Source organism: Triturus cristatus, chromosome 7 (genome assembly GCF_964204655.1).
Source record: "Triturus cristatus chromosome 7, aTriCri1.1, whole genome shotgun sequence".
NCBI lineage: Eukaryota > Metazoa > Chordata > Amphibia > Caudata > Salamandridae > Triturus > Triturus cristatus.
This window is the reverse complement of record NC_140590.1, coordinates 1,441,019,939-1,441,040,585: the sequence shown is the minus strand read 5'-3', so window position 1 is coordinate 1,441,040,585 and position 20,647 is coordinate 1,441,019,939. Positions and strand designations below refer to the sequence as shown.

General features: G+C 49.2%; 1 protein-coding gene across 6 annotated transcripts in view; it reads right to left on the bottom strand.

Moving 5' to 3' along the window:
- EPB41L1 (erythrocyte membrane protein band 4.1 like 1) overlaps positions 1-20,647 on the bottom strand; it is a 595,815-nt gene that overhangs the window by 95,423 nt on the left and 479,745 nt on the right. For all 6 annotated transcript variants that reach the window (XM_085619170.1, XM_085619173.1, XM_085619172.1 and 3 more), the window contains one exon: positions 7,388-7,563. In XM_085619170.1, coding sequence (XP_085475296.1) covers positions 7,388-7,563 — 176 coding nt within the window. The remainder of the gene's footprint in view (positions 1-7,387; positions 7,564-20,647) is intronic.

Below are 20,647 nucleotides of genomic sequence, written 5' to 3'. Positions count from 1 at the left end.
GCGCGTTTTAAGTTGGGGAAATAATTCCCCTTCAATCCTGAGGGACCCCGAGGACCAACTAGCCCACCAGGTGCTTCCAGTAAGCGCCACTGCGCTGCGTTGCAGAGAGGTGGTCTAGGCCGTGCCCCTTTTTACATCTCTCTGCAACGCAGCTCTGTGGCACTTATTGGAGGTACCTAGTGGTCTAGTTGGACCCTAGGGACCCTCAGGAATCAAGAGAACTTAATCTCCCAATTTAAAACGGCCACAGGGCGTGTTTACACAGTGGGGAAGTGAGGGGACGGGGCCTGAGGTGATGTGTGCAAACATGCCCTGTGGCGCGTTTTAAGAGGTAGTTTTAATCCCCTGCCCTATTATATACTAGGGGCTTACAGAGGAGGTCGTGCTGATCACAGGGGGACCCCAACGCATAGTTTTCCCAAGTGTATGTAGGTGTTTTCACTGTATTCTGAGTGTCTTTTAACATAGCACTGGCTCTAGGACTGGTTAGTCAGACTCAGTTACCACCAGTATCCGTTTAAAAAAAGTTCAGGGTACAGGATGATTTTGCAACAAGGCTTCTTTCTGCTCTTCTGTTTGTTCTTTCTGCACTTTATCCTTCTTCCTGCACTTTTCTTCGTCTTTGAGGACTTCTGTTGCTTCTTTCTGCATTTCTTTTTTTTCTTTCTGTGCATTTTTTCTTCTTTCTTCACATGTCCTATCTCTGTAGACATAGTTAGAAATTAGCATTTAAAAAACCTTTGAAATTCACAGAAAAAACCATAGGTTTCAGGCACGTTATAGTTAGGAATTAGCATTTAAAAAACCTTAGAAATTCACTGAAACAACAATAGGTTTCAGGGGCGTTATAGTTAGCTGGAGTTTTCACACGTACAAAACCATTGAAATTCCCCTGTTATAGTTAGTTCAGCTAACTATAACTCGCGCCCCCGCAATGCACTGCTGATGACGTCACATATTACATCACTCATGACATGGTCAGTGACATCACTCATGACATCACTCATGACATCTCAAATGACATCACTGATGATATCATCCTTGTGATAGAGTGGCAAACCTCCTCTCCCCCTAATATAACCTTCGATAGACACATTCAAAAATAGAAACTAAAATTTTCAAAACAATGGACATACCAATATCAGTTACAACAACCTATTCAGTAATTCTAAGATCCACATACACATCCACTCATTCACCAACAATCCTATACAGTCACTCATACATGTACTCACTCATCATATGTACTCATACACCTATACATCCTGTTACACAAAGCCACTCATCCATAGAGTTACTCACACACATAGTCACTCATGCTATTAAAGAATCAAACATCCATTTACTTGCATATACAGTTATACACACACCACCACACTTACTTCTACAGAAACTTACACATACTTAGTCTTTTAAACAATCACTTATAGAAACACATACTTATTCATACAGGAACTCTTTCAATCTCTCACTCTCACATATACTCACTTATATACACCAATAGTCACATATACTAGTTTAAAACATATGTAGTTACTCATAAAGACACTATTGAGACAGTCATTCACTCACTAACACACCCATGCACACACTTATCCACCCATACAGTCCTGCACACATGCTGTCTTCAACACATACAAACAGTGAGTCACTCATTCTTTTTTTTTTTGTTGAAACATTTTTTATTGTTTTCATAGCAACAACTCAGTACAAACCCCGCTTCCTCCCCGGCCAAAGAATATATTGCACATACAGAGTTACCAGCCAATATCCGGGAGAATAAGCGTCCAGCCCATACGGGCCTTCCCCCCTCCCTCCCCACCCCATGTCAGTGTGCCTCCTGTCTTTCGCCTCGCTCCTGATGTGCCCCCTCCCTGCCATAAATCAGACATGGGTGCCCACCCTCCACTAGAGAACCATGGCCTTCCCAAGCGCTTTAGCCACACCCTTGCTTCCAGTGCTCGCTACTACTCCCCTTCTACTCCCCGTTCCCCGCCTCCTCCTGCCCGCCAGATGTGTCCCCCTCTGTCCCGTTGTTAGCCATCAGCCCCTGAAGTTCCACCACCAGCGCCTCCCACGCACGGGCCGTCGCCAGCGCTTTTTCGTCATCCCTCCGAAGAGCTAATTGCAACCCCGGTTGTCGTTTATTTATACAAACATGGGTAGCAATTGACGGGCACATTTAATACACATGCACACCAAGCCATTCAAAGGGGATTCGACAAAAATTCGACCAAAACTATGCAAGAAACCCCCCTCACGGTTAATAAAACACACATCCACTGCCGGATGTGTAATACTTTTTATTTTACTTTCTGGAAAGGGGACGAACATCACTTGAGAGTCACAGCGCGCTCCTGGCAGAGCCCAATGCTGTGTTACACCCACCATTGCCTGCTGAGTGCCACACACCTCTGTGTTGTATTCCACTAGCTAGTGCATATGCTATGACACTCTCTAGCCCATGTGCACTGTAACACCACCCCGTGAATATGTCATGCCACACTTGTCTTCGCACGGGTTATATTGCCCCATCTAACGTGCCTTCCTCGATGCCTATGTTATAACGCACAGTGCTATGCCATACATATTACAATCTGGGATCCATATCTTTGTCACAGTGCATATGCAACGTTACACTCCCCAGCACATATTTTATATTACAACTTTAGAGACTAGTTAGGTTACACAACACTGCCCTGTGCATATTACACTCCAAGGCACATATCGCATAGCACGCGCTAGTGCCTGTGCTATCTCACTCTCTCCAATGAATCTGTAATTGCGCACAATGTATTGCATATTATATTTCACGCCCGGTTAATCTTATATCACACTTTTTGGTGCATAGTTTATACCATACACTATATCTAGTTTTCATTTTCAATCGTGCTCTCAGGACTATGTTCTATATAACACTGTGTTCACCTACCCTTTTCACGGGCATTACATTTTGCGATAGGGGGTGGAGGGTCAGGGGGTGTTTCTGCCAAGTGAGCCCGGAGTCACAGTCACAAACGTCCTCTTCTTCCTGAATAAAAGTGAGATTATGCTGCATACTTGTTCATATTTTAAGTAGTTCGCACAGACACACGTTTTAAAAACAATAAAGTTCCTAATACCCGCCTTCTCTGAACAGTTAGCTTGCTGCCCCATCCCCCTCCTCCCTATCCTCTGTTATGTGAATCCATGGACTAGCCTCCTCCCTCCTGCCATGCATGGTCTGATGTGCTGCCACTGCCCTCAATTTAGTATGATGTACCAGTCCACTCCTCCTGCCCTCCATTGCCCAATTATATGCCCCATCATTGACCTCCTGCTTAAACTCTGTGCTTAGCTTGCTGCCCCTATTCTCCTTCCCCCTGCCCTCCGATGTCTTTGTGCATGCCCCTGCTCCATCCTTTTTGCCTACCATGTTCCATGGACCTCCTATCTACTCTGAGTGTTCTGTTGAGCTGCCACTCCCCTCCCACCTGCCTAGCATTGTCAGATGACTGTAACCTGTCCCTGCCACCTCCACCCTGCCTGTCCCCATGCCATGCCCCTATCCTCTTCCTCCTGTCGTACATGGTCCATTGTACTGCCACACCCTTCTGCCCTCCCTGGTCTGTTGTGCTGCAACTGCTCCTCCTGCCTGCCCCGTGCGGTCTGTTGTGAGGCCCCTTCCCCTGAACTTTCTTGTATGTGCACAGGTCCTGACCCTCCCTTCTATCCTCCATCGTCCTTTGTGCATGCCCCTGCAACCTCCTTCTTGCCCATCATAGCCATTGTGCTGCCACTAACCCTCCCACTTGCCATGCATGGTCTTCTGTGCTGCCATGGCCCCTCCCACCTTCCCTGTGTGGTCAGTTAGCTGCCCCTGACCCCCTCCCACCTTCCCTCCATGGTCTGTGTGTATGCCATCACAGTCTCAGTGTTGCTCTTCATGATGTGTCTTGCTTCGAGTGCCCATCCTGCCTGACCTCCATGGTTATCTTGCTGCTCCTGCCCTGCCCCCTTGCCCCCAGCCCTCTGTTTACATGTGCAGACCCCTACTCCCTCCCTCCTGGCTTGTCTGTTCCATTGTAATTCCCCTGATCCGTCCCTCCTGCCCTTTATGGTCTGTTATGCTGCAGTTTTCTCTCCTGTCTGTCCATTATGGTCAGCTAGCTACCATTGCCTCTTGCCCCACTGTTCTCTGTTGTCCATGTGCATGGTCCTGTCCCCTCCCTCTTGCTTTCTATGGATTGTTGTGCCGCACTCCCGTCCCGCATGCCCTGTGTGGTGTATTGTGCTGCTGCAAACCCTGATGCCTGCCCTGCAGGGTCAGTTTGGTGCACCTCTCCATGTCCCTCCTGTCCTCTGTTATCCAAGTCCATGTCCCTACCCCATTTCCTTCCATGATCCAATGTACCATACTTGCGAACGTTTTGAACTTGGTAAGAGGGAGATTTTGAAAAAAAACTGGGGTATTGATTTTCCCCTTTGAGTTACATTGAAAAAGAGGAGATTGCAGACAGGAGACAGATCAAATAAAGCCCATTTGAGCTTAAAAACATTGGACGTTTCCTGGCTGAATCGGGTCTGTTGGCATGTATGGTTGTACTACCATTGCCTCTTCCTTCCGCCCACAATGGTCTATTACATTGCCACAGCCTCTCTTGCAAGTCCTGTATTGTTGGTTTGTTGCCCCTGCTCCCCTTTCCACTGCCCTCCATAGTCTGTTGTGCTGCCACGGCCCTTCCTGCCTGCTCAGTGTGGTTAAATTGTTGCCTTTGCACCCTCCTACCTGCCTTCAATTTTCAGAGTCCGTGCCCCTGGCCTCTGCCTCTCAAAAGTATCCTAATGAACAACTAGATTGCTAACATTCTATATTTATTACCAAAGTGTGGAACGCCTGACGTCATCTTGATGTAATCAAAACTGTAATACCTAGAGCATTTCCTTTAGAAATTACATATATGAGAGGGTCTTATTGGCATCAAAATTATTAGTGCTCTAAAAGACTAAAATAAGGACATATTTTCTGAGTTTTCAAATAGCGACAAAGCACTTTTAAATTATTTGTTATCTTTATGTTTTTTCATCCAGTTGACCACTTGATTAAATGTTGCACTTAGGGGAGAGGATGTGGTGTTACTTCCAGAACTGCAGACTTTGCAACTGGGGAACCAGTTTGGAGTTTCTGCTTCAGCTCGACATTCTGTGATTCTGGTCAAATCACTTAGTCTCCCCATGTCTACAACCAAAATGAATTTTTTCTCGTGTGATGTAACCAATGCTCATGTAAAGCACTCCAATACCTGACAAGTCTGCACTATATAACACTGCAAAAACACAAAATAATAAGTGTTTTGCACACTTCTGTCATTGGGCTATATTTGGGCTACATCTGGGTGATTTTGGGCTACATTTGGGCTCTTTTGTCTCTGGTGGCCATGTTGGGAGACTTATTTGTTATGAAGTTTCCTAATTTCCTCATGTACTGCAGTCTCCTCAGTAGAAATACTTCCAGTTTTTTACTTTGATTCCATCATGAAGGTATTCAGATGTGTCACACATTTGCCATAAATTCAGAATGTTAGCACTCTTTTTGCTCATTAGATCACTGTAGTAAAGCTACTGCTCACCAGGGAAAACTGCTGCTGGTATTGAAAGTGCAAGTTTCAGCCTGCATGTCAGAATTTTTTAATGAAATAGAAGATGATTTGAGAAGTCACTCAAAATGTGCCTTAATTTTTCTTTCTGCAGCACTAATCATACTTTTTATGGAAAAATGAACCCCCTCATTTTGTTCCTTTTTAAATTAAATGTTTTAAGAGTTACCACTTTAATCCAAGCAAGATGGCTTCAGGTGTGCCATATGTTTATCATAAGTAGGACTGTTAGCGCTCTAGTTGTTCTTTGGAACACTCTGGGAAGCTGCAGTAGAACACAAAGGAATCAACTGACAGTCTCTGCCCTTGTTGGATGTACATGTTTTACTGAGAATGTCAGACTTCATTCTCACATGACTGAGAAAGATAATGTGAATTTACAGAAAATAAGCTCTCAGTTTAGCTTATAGATCACCTTCCAAACCTCTGTGGGAAAAGCATGAGAAAATATTTTTCTCTCAATCATGATATCCCAGCAGAAGGCTTTTTCACATGGTGAAATCACCTTAGAACATACCACAATTCCTAAAATGAGTATGATACCATCAACAAATGATTTATAATGTAACTAAAGTCTTAAAACCTTCTATTAACTGCAATGCTTTTTAATGAGGTGCTATCATGTATATTGGTCCCAAGATGGCTGCCAACACTTCTTGGATGAAGTGCTGACAGCCAATCAGATCTCAGGATGAGATGTGTGGTTAGGCTCCGCCCACATATGTATATGATTTTACTTTTGATTTTCTCAGGAACTACTGAACAGATTGACACCAGACCTGCAAAAGACACTTCCCTGAACTGAGGACTATCTCTCTGCCAAATTTCAAGTAATTCTGTTCAGCCGTTCAGGCTGTACCTTGGACTAAAGATCCCTATGGAAAATTGCATGGGGAAAACGCGTTTTGGGACCCCCCTTTTTTCTCAGCCCCCGCTTGACGAATCCCCCCGAGACTTTCAGGGTAGGAGCGGAGCGCCCCACCTATTTTGAAGTTATTCCAAATAGAATGTTGCAGATTTCCTATGGAAACACGGTCCTAACTATAACTATCTACTGGCGACCGCCAGTAGATAATATATATATATATAATATATATGTATATATATATATATATATATATATATATATATATATATATATATATATATATATATATATATATATATATTAATTGAAACCTTAAGGTCAAAAAATTATGCACTGTCTCTACTAGGCCTTGGTCAAATCAGGTACCAAGTTGTTTGGCACATGGAACACTCAGAAAACATTGGGTAGGCTGGAAGATAGTGGGCTGTTTTTAAGGCTGGGAGCTTTAAGTCTATCAAGCCCTGTTAGCAGTCTTAAGGCAGCTCTGCATAATTTTCTTACAGCCACAGATGCCTGAGTGACCCTTTCACTGAATTCTGGAATACACTTCTTCATAAATTCTGGAAAACTAATGGTTGTGTAGCTATTGTATTTCAAAAGATGGAAAGTAAAATTATTGGTTTAGACTCTATTAAAAAAATAAAGTTTGAGTGTACACCCTATCCTTTTCAACTCCCCCCTGCCCCCCCCCCCCACGAACTCCAGTGGAGGAAGTCAGGCTTGCTCATTCTGTGCAACATAGGATTAGTATTAAAACCTAGCTGCAGTCAGCTTTTAGCTCTCAGTTCAACCATGTTATGGCCACTTTCCTTCCTAAAACTTCATCCACTCCTCTGACCACCAGAAAAGCAGTTGTACTTGATGGTCCATGTGCTGCACATACCTCCATCTAAGCTGCGAGACAAGGTGTATCTTTTGCTAGAGGAGCGCTCAAAGAAGGGAGCGGGCCGATCAATGAGTGCACTCGCTTCCTTGGTCTGTGCCTGCGTCCTGCCGCTGTACCGGAATTTGGAGCCCATCACCAAAAAGCCTTTAGGAGGAGGTTCTGGAGACACCAACCTGAAAAGGTAAGTACAAGAAGAGGATGTAGCAAAACAGAAACAGACAATTGAAGAAACAGAAACAGACAATTGAAGAAAGCATTTTTATTTCATTACATTTTACTTCTCTAGCTCTGCTCCACTGTATATTCTCACTTATGTGTCTTCAGCACTAAAAAATAGTGATTAGCTATTAAGGATGGTTAAGTTGTACTCTTAATTAAAAATATTCATTTATCGTTTTACTTCTAGATTTTTGTCTGGGGGTGTCTATGCGGAAATGGTGTTCATACAGGCTACCACCATCAGCTTCCCTCTCTCAAGAAATTGGGGGCTACAAAGAAATCTTCCAAAAAGGAGGTGAACATTTTCAAACATGAGTAGCCTCACCTTGATCTAAGAATGTTTTATATAAATCAAGATGTGTAAGTTAACGTGGGTGGCTAAAACCAGCAGGCCTCATTTCATCTGGTAAGTTTGGCAGCAATCGTGAACAATTGAGAAATAAATCATCCTTATTGGCAGATTTGTTTTTTTTAGATGAGAGATACTGAATATTATATCTTAAGTCAGGCCCCAGAAAGTCTGCCTCAGGCGTCACTTTTTTGGGGGAATCTGTGAGCCATGAGCGCAAGATACGTTTTTTATTTTTTGTATTCTCCCTTGCCGCCGCCCCCGATTGTTGTCGTCTGATGCCAGAACCCCCCCCCCCCCGCACTCTTACCGGCATGGGTCGTCAAACTGTGGTATTGCCCCGGGCAGCAAAAGCCCTAGGTATGTCACTGGTTTGACCCTAGGGCATTTGGGCATTAACATCCTGGGATTGCCTTATTAAACTATTAACATATTTTCCTCTATTTAGTACCCACTTTTTATGTTTGACGATTGTTTTTCAGAGTTTTTTGTACATATTTACACATAAATGCTAAAGCACAAGTACTTACTTGTGTAACAATATATCTATAAGAGACATTAGTTAGTGATAGATTCCTTACCTTAGAATATCCCCAGGCGTCAGACTGGATTCGGAAAGTTTTCGTCAGCAGTACCCCTGCGCGTCGGTAGGCGTCGTCGTGTGGCTCCGCGTACGTCGCTGGTGTCGTAGTCACCGAGATGACTTCGTCGGAGCTACTTAGACGCACGCTGACGTGAGTTCTGTACACGACTTTCCGCGCCAGGAACGCAGAGCCATGCTAGAGACCGACTACTGGTGCAATAGAATTAGAGCCCCGAACGGGATGACCTGAACCCTGGAGACCAATTCGCAGAACGTGGAGGATGGGCGGGCGGTGAGGAACACTAGCTAATGTCTCTTACAGATATATCGTTACACAAGTAAGTAACTTGTGCATCTGAAAGAGACACGTTAGTGATAGATTCCTTACCTTAGAATACATACCCAAGCAATACCAACCCTGGTGGTGGGTCTGCGAAGTGGAGTACACCAGAAAGTCACTGTGAACCGAAAGGCCAAAGAAGCCGTCCCTCCGGACTTGACTTTCAAGGCAATAGTGCTTAGTGAAAGTATGCAGCGAGGCCCACGTGGCTGCCTGACAGATGTCTTGCAGTGGGACACCACGTCCCAATGCCGTAGTAGCCGCTGTCGCCCTGGTGGAATGGGCGCACAACCCTACCGGAGGCTCCTTTTTAGCCAAAGAGTAAAAGGCTTGAATACACAAGGTAACCCAGCGGGAGATAGTCCTCTTGTGCACAGCCCGGCCTTTCTTGGCGCCCACGTAGCCAACAAAGAGCTGGTCATCCACTTGGAAAGGTTGTGTGGGGTTGAGGTAGAATGAAAGCGCACGTTTTGGGTCCAGACGGTGGAGCCTCACTTCCTCTCTGGAAGGGTACGGAGGCAGAAAGAAAGTGGGCAGAGTGACAGTTTGCCCTAGATGAAAGACAATGACTACATTTGGAAGAAAGGAAGGACGTGGCCGAAGCACAACCTTGCCCGGATGAACGACCATGAAAGGACGTTTGCACGAAAGAGCCTGGAGTTCACTCACGTGCCTAGCGGAGGTGATAGCCACCAGGAAGACAGTTTTCAAAGTCAATAACCTTAAAGGACAGTTATGAAGAGGCTCAAAGGGAGCACACATTAAGTATCTGAGAACCAGGTTCAAGTCCCAATGAGGCATAACAAAAGGAATAGGAGGGAAAAGGTGAGTAATGCCTTTGAGAAATCTATTGACAACAGGGGACTTGAAAAGAGAGGGCTGATCAGGCAGCCTGAGAAAGGCTGAAAGAGCAGAAAGGTAGCGCTTAATAGTGCCCAGAGCAGAGCCCTGCTGGGCCAAAGAGAGAAGGAACAATAGGACCTCAGAAAGAGGTGCAGAAAGGGGATCTACAGCTTTCGCTGTGCACCATGTCATAAATTTGTTCCACCGGCAGGCGTATACAGTCTTAATTGAGGGACGCCTGGCTGCCAGAATCACATTACAGACTTCAGGAGGCAAGTCGAAACGAATCAACTGTCGCCGCTCAATCACCACGCAAGGAGGTGGAGGCTGGACAGGTTCGGGTGGAGAATCGCCCCCTGCTGCTGCGACACCAGATGCTCCCAAAGAGGCAGTCGGATCGGGAGATCCACGCTCATACTGAGTAGCTGGGGATACCAAACTCTTCGAGCCCAGTCCGGCGCCACAAGAACGACTTGGGCCCGGTTGCGTCTGATCTTCTTCAGCACTGTGGGCAGAAGTGGTATAGGCGGAAAAGCGTACAACAGACCGCAACTCCACTCGCGACGAAAAGCGTCTCCGAGCGAGTGCCGCCTTGGAAACTCCAACGCGCAGAACTGCTAACATTGCGCGTTCTCTTCAGTGGCGAATAGATCTAACCAAGGTTTTCCCCACTTGACCTTGCACCACCTCCGAGTGAAGACGCCATTTGTGATCCAGCATGCACCGGCGGCTGAGTTTGTCCGCCCTGGCATTCAAAGAACCTGCCAAGAGTTGAACCACCAGGAGAACACCCTGGCGTTCCAGCCATGTCCAGAAGTGCAGAGCATCCTGACATAGGGTCCACGACCCCACCCCGCCTTGCTTGTTGCAGTACCACATGGCGGTGGTGTTATCCGTGAACACCTGCACTACTCTCCCCTGGACAGAGGGAAGGAATGCTTTCAGTGCAAGTCGGATCGCCCTGAGTTCCAAAAGATTGAAATGGAGCTTGGACTCCGCCGGAGACCAGAGGCCTCAGATCTCCGCCTCTCCCATGTGGCTGCCCCAAACCAGGAGAGATGCATCCATCACCACTGTGTGCTCCGGTTGGGGAAGGTAGAGGGATCTGCCGCTGACCCAACGCTGGTCCGTGAGCCACCACTGCAAGTCTTGTGCAGTGCCCTCCGAGATCGGGACGTACTCGGACAGGTTTCCCTGATGCTGCGTCCACTGGAACTTCAGGTCCCACTGCAGAGCCCGCATATGCCATCTGGCATGATTGATCAGCAGTATGCAGGAGTTCATGAGGCCCAGCAGCCTCAGTGTCTTCCTGACCAAAACCCAGGACAAGGGCTGAAAGATTGGAATCATAGCCCAAATGTCCTGGACTTGCTGTTCGGGAGGATAAACCTGAAATTGCGCCGTGTCCAGAACCGCTACGATGAAGAGGAGTTTCTGAGAGGGAATAAGATGCGACTTTGGCATGTTGATGGAGAACCCCAGCAAATGCAAGAGGTTGGCCGTAGTCTGGAGGTGGGAGACGACTGCCTGGGGCGAGCCCGCCTTCAACAGCCAGTCTCCGGCGTCTTTTTTCTTTCTTCATCCTCGCGATGAAGAGCTTTGCTTCCCTCTCCTTAAGAGCCTTGGAACTCATCTTGTGGCAGCAAGAACATCCCTCTACATCATGGTCCGATGATAGGCACCATACGCAGTCGTCATGTGGATCCGTGATGGACATATGCTTCCCACATTCATGACAGGGCTTGAATCCTGACTTCTTTGTCGACATTTTCACAGAAGAAGACAAAGAAAAGCAGTAGAAAAACAAAGTAACAGTGAAGCTACAGATAGAGATTCCCGAAATCCGTTGGCGTCGACGGCGCGGAAAAAAGGGAACTGACGTCATCACGCCGACGAGGTCTTCTTATGGAGCCAGTGACGTCAGCGGAGTCGCGACGGAGCCGTGTCTCTGTGACATCGTCTTCGACCTCATCGGCGTGGACTGCTACAAAAGTTTCCGAATGTTGCTGGCGCAGGGGATATTCACAAGGTGAGGAATCCACTGGCAGATGTATCCATCAGAAACCCCTGATCTGCGCAGATGGGCTGCGACCAACGCCATCACTTTCGTGAACACCCGAAGGGTGCTGGTAAGGCCGAAAGGGGGCATGGTGAACTGAAAGGGCTCATGGCCTACCTTGAACCGTAGGTAACTCCGGTGGGCCGGCAGGATGGGGATATGAAAATACGCATCCTGCAAGTCCAATGATACCATCTAGTCTTGCGGGTCTAGGGCAGACAAGAGTGAGCATCTTGAACTTCTCCTTCCGCAGGAAGCGATTGATATTCCGGAGGTCTAAGATAGGACACAGGCCCTTGTCCTTCTTCGGAATCAAGAAGTAGTGGGAATAACAACCACAACCTACTTCTGGCGTTGGAACATGCTCGATGGCCCCTTTGGCCAAGAGGGACGCAACTTCCTGCTGGAGAAGTGCAAAGTGATCCCCCGACATGCGGTGGTATTTAGGTGGCATTGCTGGAGGTGCAGAGGCGAAGGTGAGGGAGTAGCCCTTCCGGACTAATTGCAGAACCCACCTGTCCGAAGTAATGGTGGGCCAGTGGGGGAAGTGATGGCGAATCCTGCCACCCACTGGCATGTGGTGGGCCTGAAACACCGGACTAGGAAGGTCTTGAGGCAGCGGTGGCAGGGGCGGTGGTGGACTGACCCGCCCGCTGGCCCCGTGACCCACCGCGGCGGGCCCCCCGTCCGCGGCTGCGCTGAGACTGTTGCTGCGCAGGCCGACGACTCTGAAAGGAAAGCGTCTCGGTGCCTCTACCCTGAACCCGAAAGGAGCGAAAAGCAGACCCCAAGGGTGTGCGTGTCGTGGCAAGGCCCAAGGACTTGGCCGTAGCCCGGGAGTCTTTAAAGCGTTCCAATGTGCTATCCGCTTTGTCACAAAAGAGGCGCGTGCCATCAAAGGGCATGTCTACCAAAAAGTTCTGGACATCCCCTGAGAAGCCAGTTGTCCTAAGCCAGGCGTAACGGTGAAGCGCCACTGTAGTGGAAATTGCCCTGCCGAGGGAGTCGGCGGTGTCAAGACCACAACGGATAGTGAACTTCGCAGCATCTCTCCCCTCGGTAATGGCTTGGGAGAGCACCGCCCAGGTGTCTGCCGGACACTGAGGCAGCGCCTGTGCCACTGTGTCCCACACAGAGTGTGAATAGTGGCCCAAAAGGCATGCAGTATTGACCGCCCACAACCCTGAACTGGCAGAGGAGAAAATCTTTTTCCCAAACTGCTCAAGTTTTTTGGATTCCTTGTCCGGAGGAGCGGAAGGGAATGCGCTTGTAGAGGCAGAGGCCTGGACAACCAGACTCTCAGGCGTTGGGTGTTTTGTGAGAAGAACAAGTTACTTACCTTCGGTAACGCTTTTTCTGGTGGATACAGTATCTGCCTGTGGATTCCTCACCTTGTGAATATCCCCTGCGCCAGCAACATTCGGAAACTTTTGTAGCAGTCCACGCCGATGAGGTCGAAGACGACGTCACAGAGACACGGCTCGGCTGACGTCACCGGCTCCATAAGAAGACCTCGTCGGCGTGATGACGTCAGTTCCGCCCTTTTTTTCCGTGCCTTCGAGGCACACGGACGGACTGACAGCAATATATACACAGTATACACAGTACATAATATACAATACAACACACACAGTGTGAAGAATAAATAGGAAGGCAAAAAAAATAGCACAATGCCTTTGACAGTAACAAATACAGTTTGAAACAACATCATTAGAATTGTAGGTATACAAGGGTGGACAACGGGGAGGCGGGTGGGTCAGTGAGGAATCCACAGGCAGATACTGTATCCACCAGAAAAAGCGTTACCGAAGGTAAGTAACTTGTTCTTCTGATGGATACATCTGCCAGTGGATTCCTCACCTCGTGAAAAGATTCCCACAGCAGTCCCACTCCCAGAGGAGGGTGTCCACCCTTCTATACCAGAAAATCCTGAAGGACAGAACGAGCAAAGTGTCCGTTCCTCCTCACCTCGGAATCCAAGCAGTAATGCTTTGCGAAAGTATGGAGGGAGGCCCAAGTTGCCACCCTACAAATGTCCTCCACAGAAACGCCTCTAGACAAAGCAGACGTGGAAGACTTAGCTCTAGTAGAATGAGCCCTTAAACCCTCTGGAGGTTCTTTACCGGCCAAAGAGTAGCATATCTTGATGCACAAGACAATCCATCTGGAAAGGGTACGCTTGTGCACCGCTCTGCCCTTCCTGCAGCCAACAAAGCCCACGAAGAACTGGTCATCAACTCGAAAGTCTTTTGTCCTGTCAAGGTAGAAGCTCCCCGCCCTCTTAGGTTCCAGATGGTGCAGCCGCTCCTCCTCCTTGGAAGGGTGAGGGGGAGGATAGAAGGTAGGGAGGGTAATGGACTGCCTCAGATGGAAGGGAGTTACCACTTTAGGCAGAAAAGCAGCCCTGGTCCTGAGTACCATTCTTTCAGCATGAATGGTCAAGAACGGGGGTTTTGAACTCAGAGCTTGAAGCTCACTTACCCTCCTTGCAGAGGTAATTGCAATAAGAAAAACCGAAAGCTGAAAGATATCCCTTAACAGTGGCTACAGCAAAACCTTGCTGAGCAAGAGAAAGGGCAAACTGTAGAATGTCAGATAAACGAGCCCTCAAAGGATCAATTGACTTCTCCCCACACAAGAGCCCACATTTAGACCAACTATAGGAATAGATAGACTTGGTAGAACGACGTCTGGCAGACAAAATTACATCTACCACATCAGGCGGGAGAGAAAAAGAATTCAGGTTGGCCCGTTCAATCTCCAGGCATGAAGGTGTAAGCTCTGGAAGTTGGGGTGTAGAACCTGCCCCTCCGACTGCGAGAGGAGGTCTGCCCTCAGAGGGAGACGGAGCGGAGGGCATGAGGAGAGATGGAGAAGATCTGTATACCACACCCTTCTTGGCCAATCCGGAGCGATCAATATGACTTGGGCCCGGTCTTGGCGAATCTTCCTCAGAACCCGAGGAATCAAGGGTATGGGAGGAAACGCGTAAAGGAGATGTGAGTCCCATCTCAACTGAATAGCGTCCCCCAACGCTCCCTGCATCGGATACTGGAGACTGCAAAATGACGGGCAGTGAGCATTTTCGTGAGTGGCAAACAGATCCACCCGAGGAGTTCCCCACATCCGAAATACATGATGAACCACCTCCGGATGAAGTTTCCACTCGTGGTCGGCGGAGAACTGCCGACTGAGACTGTCTGCACGCACGTTCAGAACTCCGGCCAGATGATTTGCCATCAGACAAATCTGATGATCCTGAGCCCAGGACCAGAAGCGCAGAGCCTCTCTGCAGAGACAAAGAGACCCCACTCCTCCCTGCTTGTTGACATACCACACCACGGTAGTGTTGTCCGTCAGGACTTGAACCGACTGACCGCGAATGGAAGGGAGGAAGGCCTTGAGTGCCAAACGTATCACCCGCAATTCAAGAAGGTTGATGTGAAGCAACCTTTCCTCTGGAGACCAAAGACCCTTGATCTCCAGATCCCCCAGATGCGCACCCCACCCTAAAGTGGATGCATCCGTTATCACTGTGGCCACCAATGGAGGTTGATGGAAAGGCTTTCCTCGAGACAGATTGCCCTCCACGCTCCACCAAGACAGATCCGCTGCAGCTTCTCTGGAGATCCTCACAGACTCCCTGAGATCTCCTTTGTGCTGATACCACTGCCTGCGGAGGCACCACTGGAGCACCCTCATGTGCCAGCATGCATGGTTGACCAACAGAATGCAGGAAGCAAACAGACCGAGCAGGCGAAGGACCTTCAGGACTGGAACGACCGCCCCATTGTAAAACAAAGGAATCATTTCCTGTATGTCGAGAATCATTTGCGGAGGTGGGAATGCTCCACACACAGTAGTGTCCAGTACTGCCCCTATAAACAGGTTGCGCTGAGAGGGCACCAGGTGAGATTTGGGCACGTTTATCGAAAAACCCAATTTGTATAACAGCTGAGTTGTAACCTGCAGATGATGAAGCACCTTCTCTGGCGACTCCGCTTTGATCAGCCAGTCGTCCAGATAGGAGAAGACTGAAATCCCCGACCTTCTGAGATGGGCTGCCACCACTGCCATCACCTTGGTGAAGACTCGAGGTGCAGTAGTAAGACCAAAGGGAAGGACCGCAAACTGCTAGTGTTGCGACCCTACCGTAAACCGGAGATACTTCCTTTGCGACTTCAGGATGGGGATGTGGAAATACGCATCCTGCAAGTCGATCAACACCATCCAGTCTTCCTGATTCAGCACCTGAAGAACCTGCGCAAGGGTGAGCATCTTGAACTTCTCTTGCTTCAGATAAAGATTCAAGATCCTGAGGTCCAATATCGGACGCAACCTGCCGTCCTTTTTCGAAATCAGTAAATACCGAGAGTAGCATCCCTGACCCCTCTCCTGCTCTGGGACCACCTCTATCATGCCTTTTCTTAGTAACGACAGGACTTCCTCCTGCAGGAGAAGGCGGTGGTCCTCCGACCAAGCACCTTGACAAAGAGGGTAATTTGGAGGAAATTCCCGAAAGGGAAGGGCATACCCATTTTCTACAAGATTTCGAACCCAAATGTCTGTAGTAACCAATTCCCAATCTTGTAGAAAATGGGTAAGCCGGCTCCCCACAGGACCAACATGATCCAGAATGGTGGATCTAGGGCTGCTTTGCGGTGGTGGGAGGGGCTGAGGAGGAGGAGGAAGAGGAGGAGTGCTTTCGACCTCGAGAGCAACCCCTGAGTCTACCTCTGTAGCTCTTATACAAAGTGCCTTGTTGCTGTTGCTGCTGCTGGGGCTGCCTGTAAGTACGAAAGGTTGACCTTCCGAAACCCCTGTACCTCTAGAACGAACCCCTTGACTGGGATTGAAGGCCCAAAGATTTAGCTGTGGCCTTATTTTCTTTAAAACGCTCAAGCGCAGCATCCGCCTTCTTGCCAAAGAGTCCGGAGCCATCAAAAGGCAAGTCCAACAGCGTTGATTGGACATCAGGGGAAAATTCCGATGACCTGAGCCACTCACTCCTCCTAGTGGCAACAGAAGATCCCATGACTCTTGCTACCGAGTCAGCTGTGTCCAATCCACTCTGGATCACCTGACGCGCAGCCGCCTGGGCATCCGAAAGGACCTCATTAAAACCAATCCTATCCTCCTCTGATAGTTTTGGGGCTAGCTGCTTCGCTGAGTCCATGAGAGCATGTATATAGCGTCCCAAGAGACAGGTGGCATTCGTTGATTTAAGGGCCATGCTGGCCGAAGAAAAGACCTTCTTGGCCGACTGATCCAGTTTTTTAGCCTCCCTGTCATTCGGGACCTGGGGAAACAAACCTGAAGATTTCCTTGAACATGCCGCCTGAACCACCAGACTCTCAGGAGATGGGTGAGAAGTTGAAAATTCTGGGTCCCCCGGAGCTGCCCTATACCTCCTGGCAATGATTTTAGAAACTGCCGGAGCAGAAAAGGGCTTACGCCACACCTCCATCACTGGCCCTATGATGGCTTTGTTAAAGGGGAGTAAATGCTGAGAAACAGTAGTGAGAGAGTGCAGCACTTCCGTTAAGATGTTCGGTTTGAATTCTGCTGAAGGCAACGGCAGATCTAAAAGTTCAGCTGCTTTTCTTATAACCGCATGGTATGGCGCCACATCCTTTGAAGGAGCATAAGAAGGAGGAGTAATCTCCCATTCAGGAGATAAGTCCAGGCCACTAGCCTCCTTCAACTCCTCAAAAACATCATCCGATTCCATGAGCTCCCCTTCTTCTACCTCCTCCATTAGGTATCTTTGCTCATCCAGCACTCTGAGCCTCCCTCCTAGACCTGATTTTTACAATCGGCGTCGGCGGCTCCGTGACCGAATCCGACAGCGCCGGAGCCGGCGTCGAGCGAGGATCCAAAGGAACAGCTGGCGTCGAACGAGGTTAAGTCAGCGCCGGTGAAGAAGGGAGCGGCGTCGACGTCCTCGGTGCCGGTAGATGCCAAGACGGCGTCGACGGAAAAAATGGCATGAAGGGAGCCTGAGGATAGGCTTGCGGAACCCCCGAACTGAAGGCCATAGGACCCATAGGACCCAAAGGTGCACCAGAGGGGTACATGCCTCTAGAGAATACCCCATACATCGCATTAAGATAATGCGTGGGGTCCTGACCTGGTCCTGGAAACGCAGGATACTGCTCAGGCATCACCGGACTCGGGCCGACAGGCGCCGTCGGTGGATTCAGTGGAGCCGAAGGCTCACTCGGGGTTGGAGGCTCCTCACACAGGACCGGGGATGAAGCCAGGACCGGAGATGGAGCCGGCGTCGGAGATGGAGCCGGGGCTGGAGCCGGGGAATGTTCCGGTGAAGCCACAGGTGACGACAGGCCAGTAGGGAAATCCGGAAAAGGTGCGGGAGACACAAAGTCCTTACGGCGTCGGGAGGGTGATGCCGATCTCGGAGCCGCATCCCTATCCGAGTGACATCAGGATGAATGCCTTCTCTTCTTCTTGTGCTTCCTGGATTTGGAAGCATGCCCCGAAGTCGACTTCGACGCCGACCTCGACCTCGACCTTGATTTTCTCCGGCCTCTTTTTTCTTTCTTCATCCTAGCGATGAAGAGCTTTGCTTCCCTCTCCTTAAGAGCATTGGAACTCATCTTGCAGCAGGTAGAACATCCCTCGACATCATGGTCCGATGAGAGGCACCACACGCAGTCGTCATGCGGATCCGTTATGGACATGTGTTTCCCACATTCACGACAGGGTTTAAATCCTGACTTCTTAGTCGACATTCCGCAGAAGAAGACAAAGAGAAACCAGCAAAAAACAAAGTAACCAGTATAGCTACAGAGAGAGATTCCCGAAATCCGTTGGCGTCGACGGTGCGGAAAAAAGGGAACTGACGTCATCACGCTGACGAGGTCTTCTTATGGAGCCGGTGATTTCAGCGGAGTCGCGAGTGGAGCCGTGTGTCTGTGACGTCGTCTTCGACCTTATCGGCGTGGACTGCTACAAAAGTTTCCGAATGTTGCTGGCGCAGGGGATATTCACAAGGTGAGGAATCCACTGGCAGATGTATCCATCAGAAAACCGGGGTCACCCCGCACCACACCCCTATCCACAGGAACCCCTGTGTTAGGTTTGTTCCAGGTGCTTAACAGAATTTCTATAAGTGCGTCGTTAAAGGGCAGTAGGGGCCCCGCCGAGGAGGTCGCCGGCCTTAGCACCTCAATTAGGAGATTGGTCCTGATAGGCACCGATGGGAGCTCAAGGTTAAGAGCCTCAGCCGCCCTATTCAACACCACAGAAAAGGACCCAACCTCCTCTGTAACTACGGAAGAAGAGGACAGCGTACCAGGGTGCGGAGAGAAATCCAAATCACCAGGACTCTCCACATCGCCCTCCCAGTCCAGTTCATCCTCACACTGGGCTGCGAGAGGGTCCCCAGACCCCTCCCAGTCTCCCCTTCGTCCACCGTCTGCTTAAGAGGCTGGTAAGGATGAGGGGCCCAGGGAAAGGGAATAAATTCACCCCCTGGAATAGGAATCGGAGGATAATAGACCAATCCAGGCTCGATGTAGTTCGGACCCAGGGGCAACAGCGTCGTGTCTGGCGTCGGCCCCAACGCAGGAGGCAGCGCCGAGGCCGGTGCCAACGGCGCCGCAGGGTATCTGGCCGTCGCAGCCGGGGCCAAAGGCGGCGGCATGGGGGCAGAACCACCCAATGGGTCCACGGGGCCCGAAGGCGCTCTGCAGGGACCCTATGGAGCAAATAAACAGCCCATGGCGGAGAGGAAACCCTGTATTTCTTCCGAAATTGCGCCTGGCCCCGGGAAGGGCGGGTAGGCTGTAGGCAACAACAGAGGCTCCATCGGAGCTGCGGGGAAGTGACCACCCGCCCCCTCCATGTGTCCCGCGTCCGGTGAGGGGTAGACGAAGAGTGACGCCGCTTCTTTGACTTTTTATGGCGCCTCGACTTACCTGTCCCTGATTCCGACGAATGATGGTATCGGCTCCGCGCCCGGTCCCTCGACCTCCCACGGGAGCGGGACCTAGTGTGTCGCGTAACCGATTTGCGGGCCTCCACCAACTTACGGGAACGCTCCCGCAAAGCCTTCAACGCCATGGCCAGACATTCGGGACACATCTCGGGGTTATGGGCGTGCCCCAAGCAGAAGAGACACACGTCATGCGGGACCGCCACCAACATGTTCCGACGGCAGTCCCTACAGGACTTGAACCTGGGCATCCCTACTGCACCAGAAGTCGATTTCTCGACAAAACAAGAGTCAGAAACCAAGTCAAATATTAACTAGGAGTATCACTCTCTCTCGGATCTGCACTTGCTTGCGCGGAAACAGAAAGAACTCACGACAGCGCGCGTGGGTGCGTCTACGTAGCTCCGACGTCATCTCAGCGACTACGATGCCAGTGACGTACGCGGAGACGCACGACGACGCCTACCGACGAGCAGGGGTACTGCTGACGAAAACTTTCTGGATCCAGTCTGACGCCTGGGGATATTCTAAGGTAAGGAATCTATCACTAACGTGTCTCTTTCAGATACAATTGACGTGAGTCATGGTAATATGACTAACAAACAGAAGTACCATTTTTAGCGGGATATTTAGCACACAACTTCGAGATCTATTTGCGTATGTTAGTTCCCCAACAGCACTGCTTTTCGGAGTGTACAATTTTTTGGACAGTTACAATAGGTGGTTCTATGCTACAAACGTACTCATGCGAGTAGATCAAATTCGGTGGGATGTGATTTGGAATTCCAGGGCAGAAATGCAGTGAAACTTTGCGCACATACACAAACCACTTGTGTGACTCAAGATTATTGACACATTTACCTCTCATAGAAAAACATTTTAACTACACAAAGTTGTAAATGTTTTT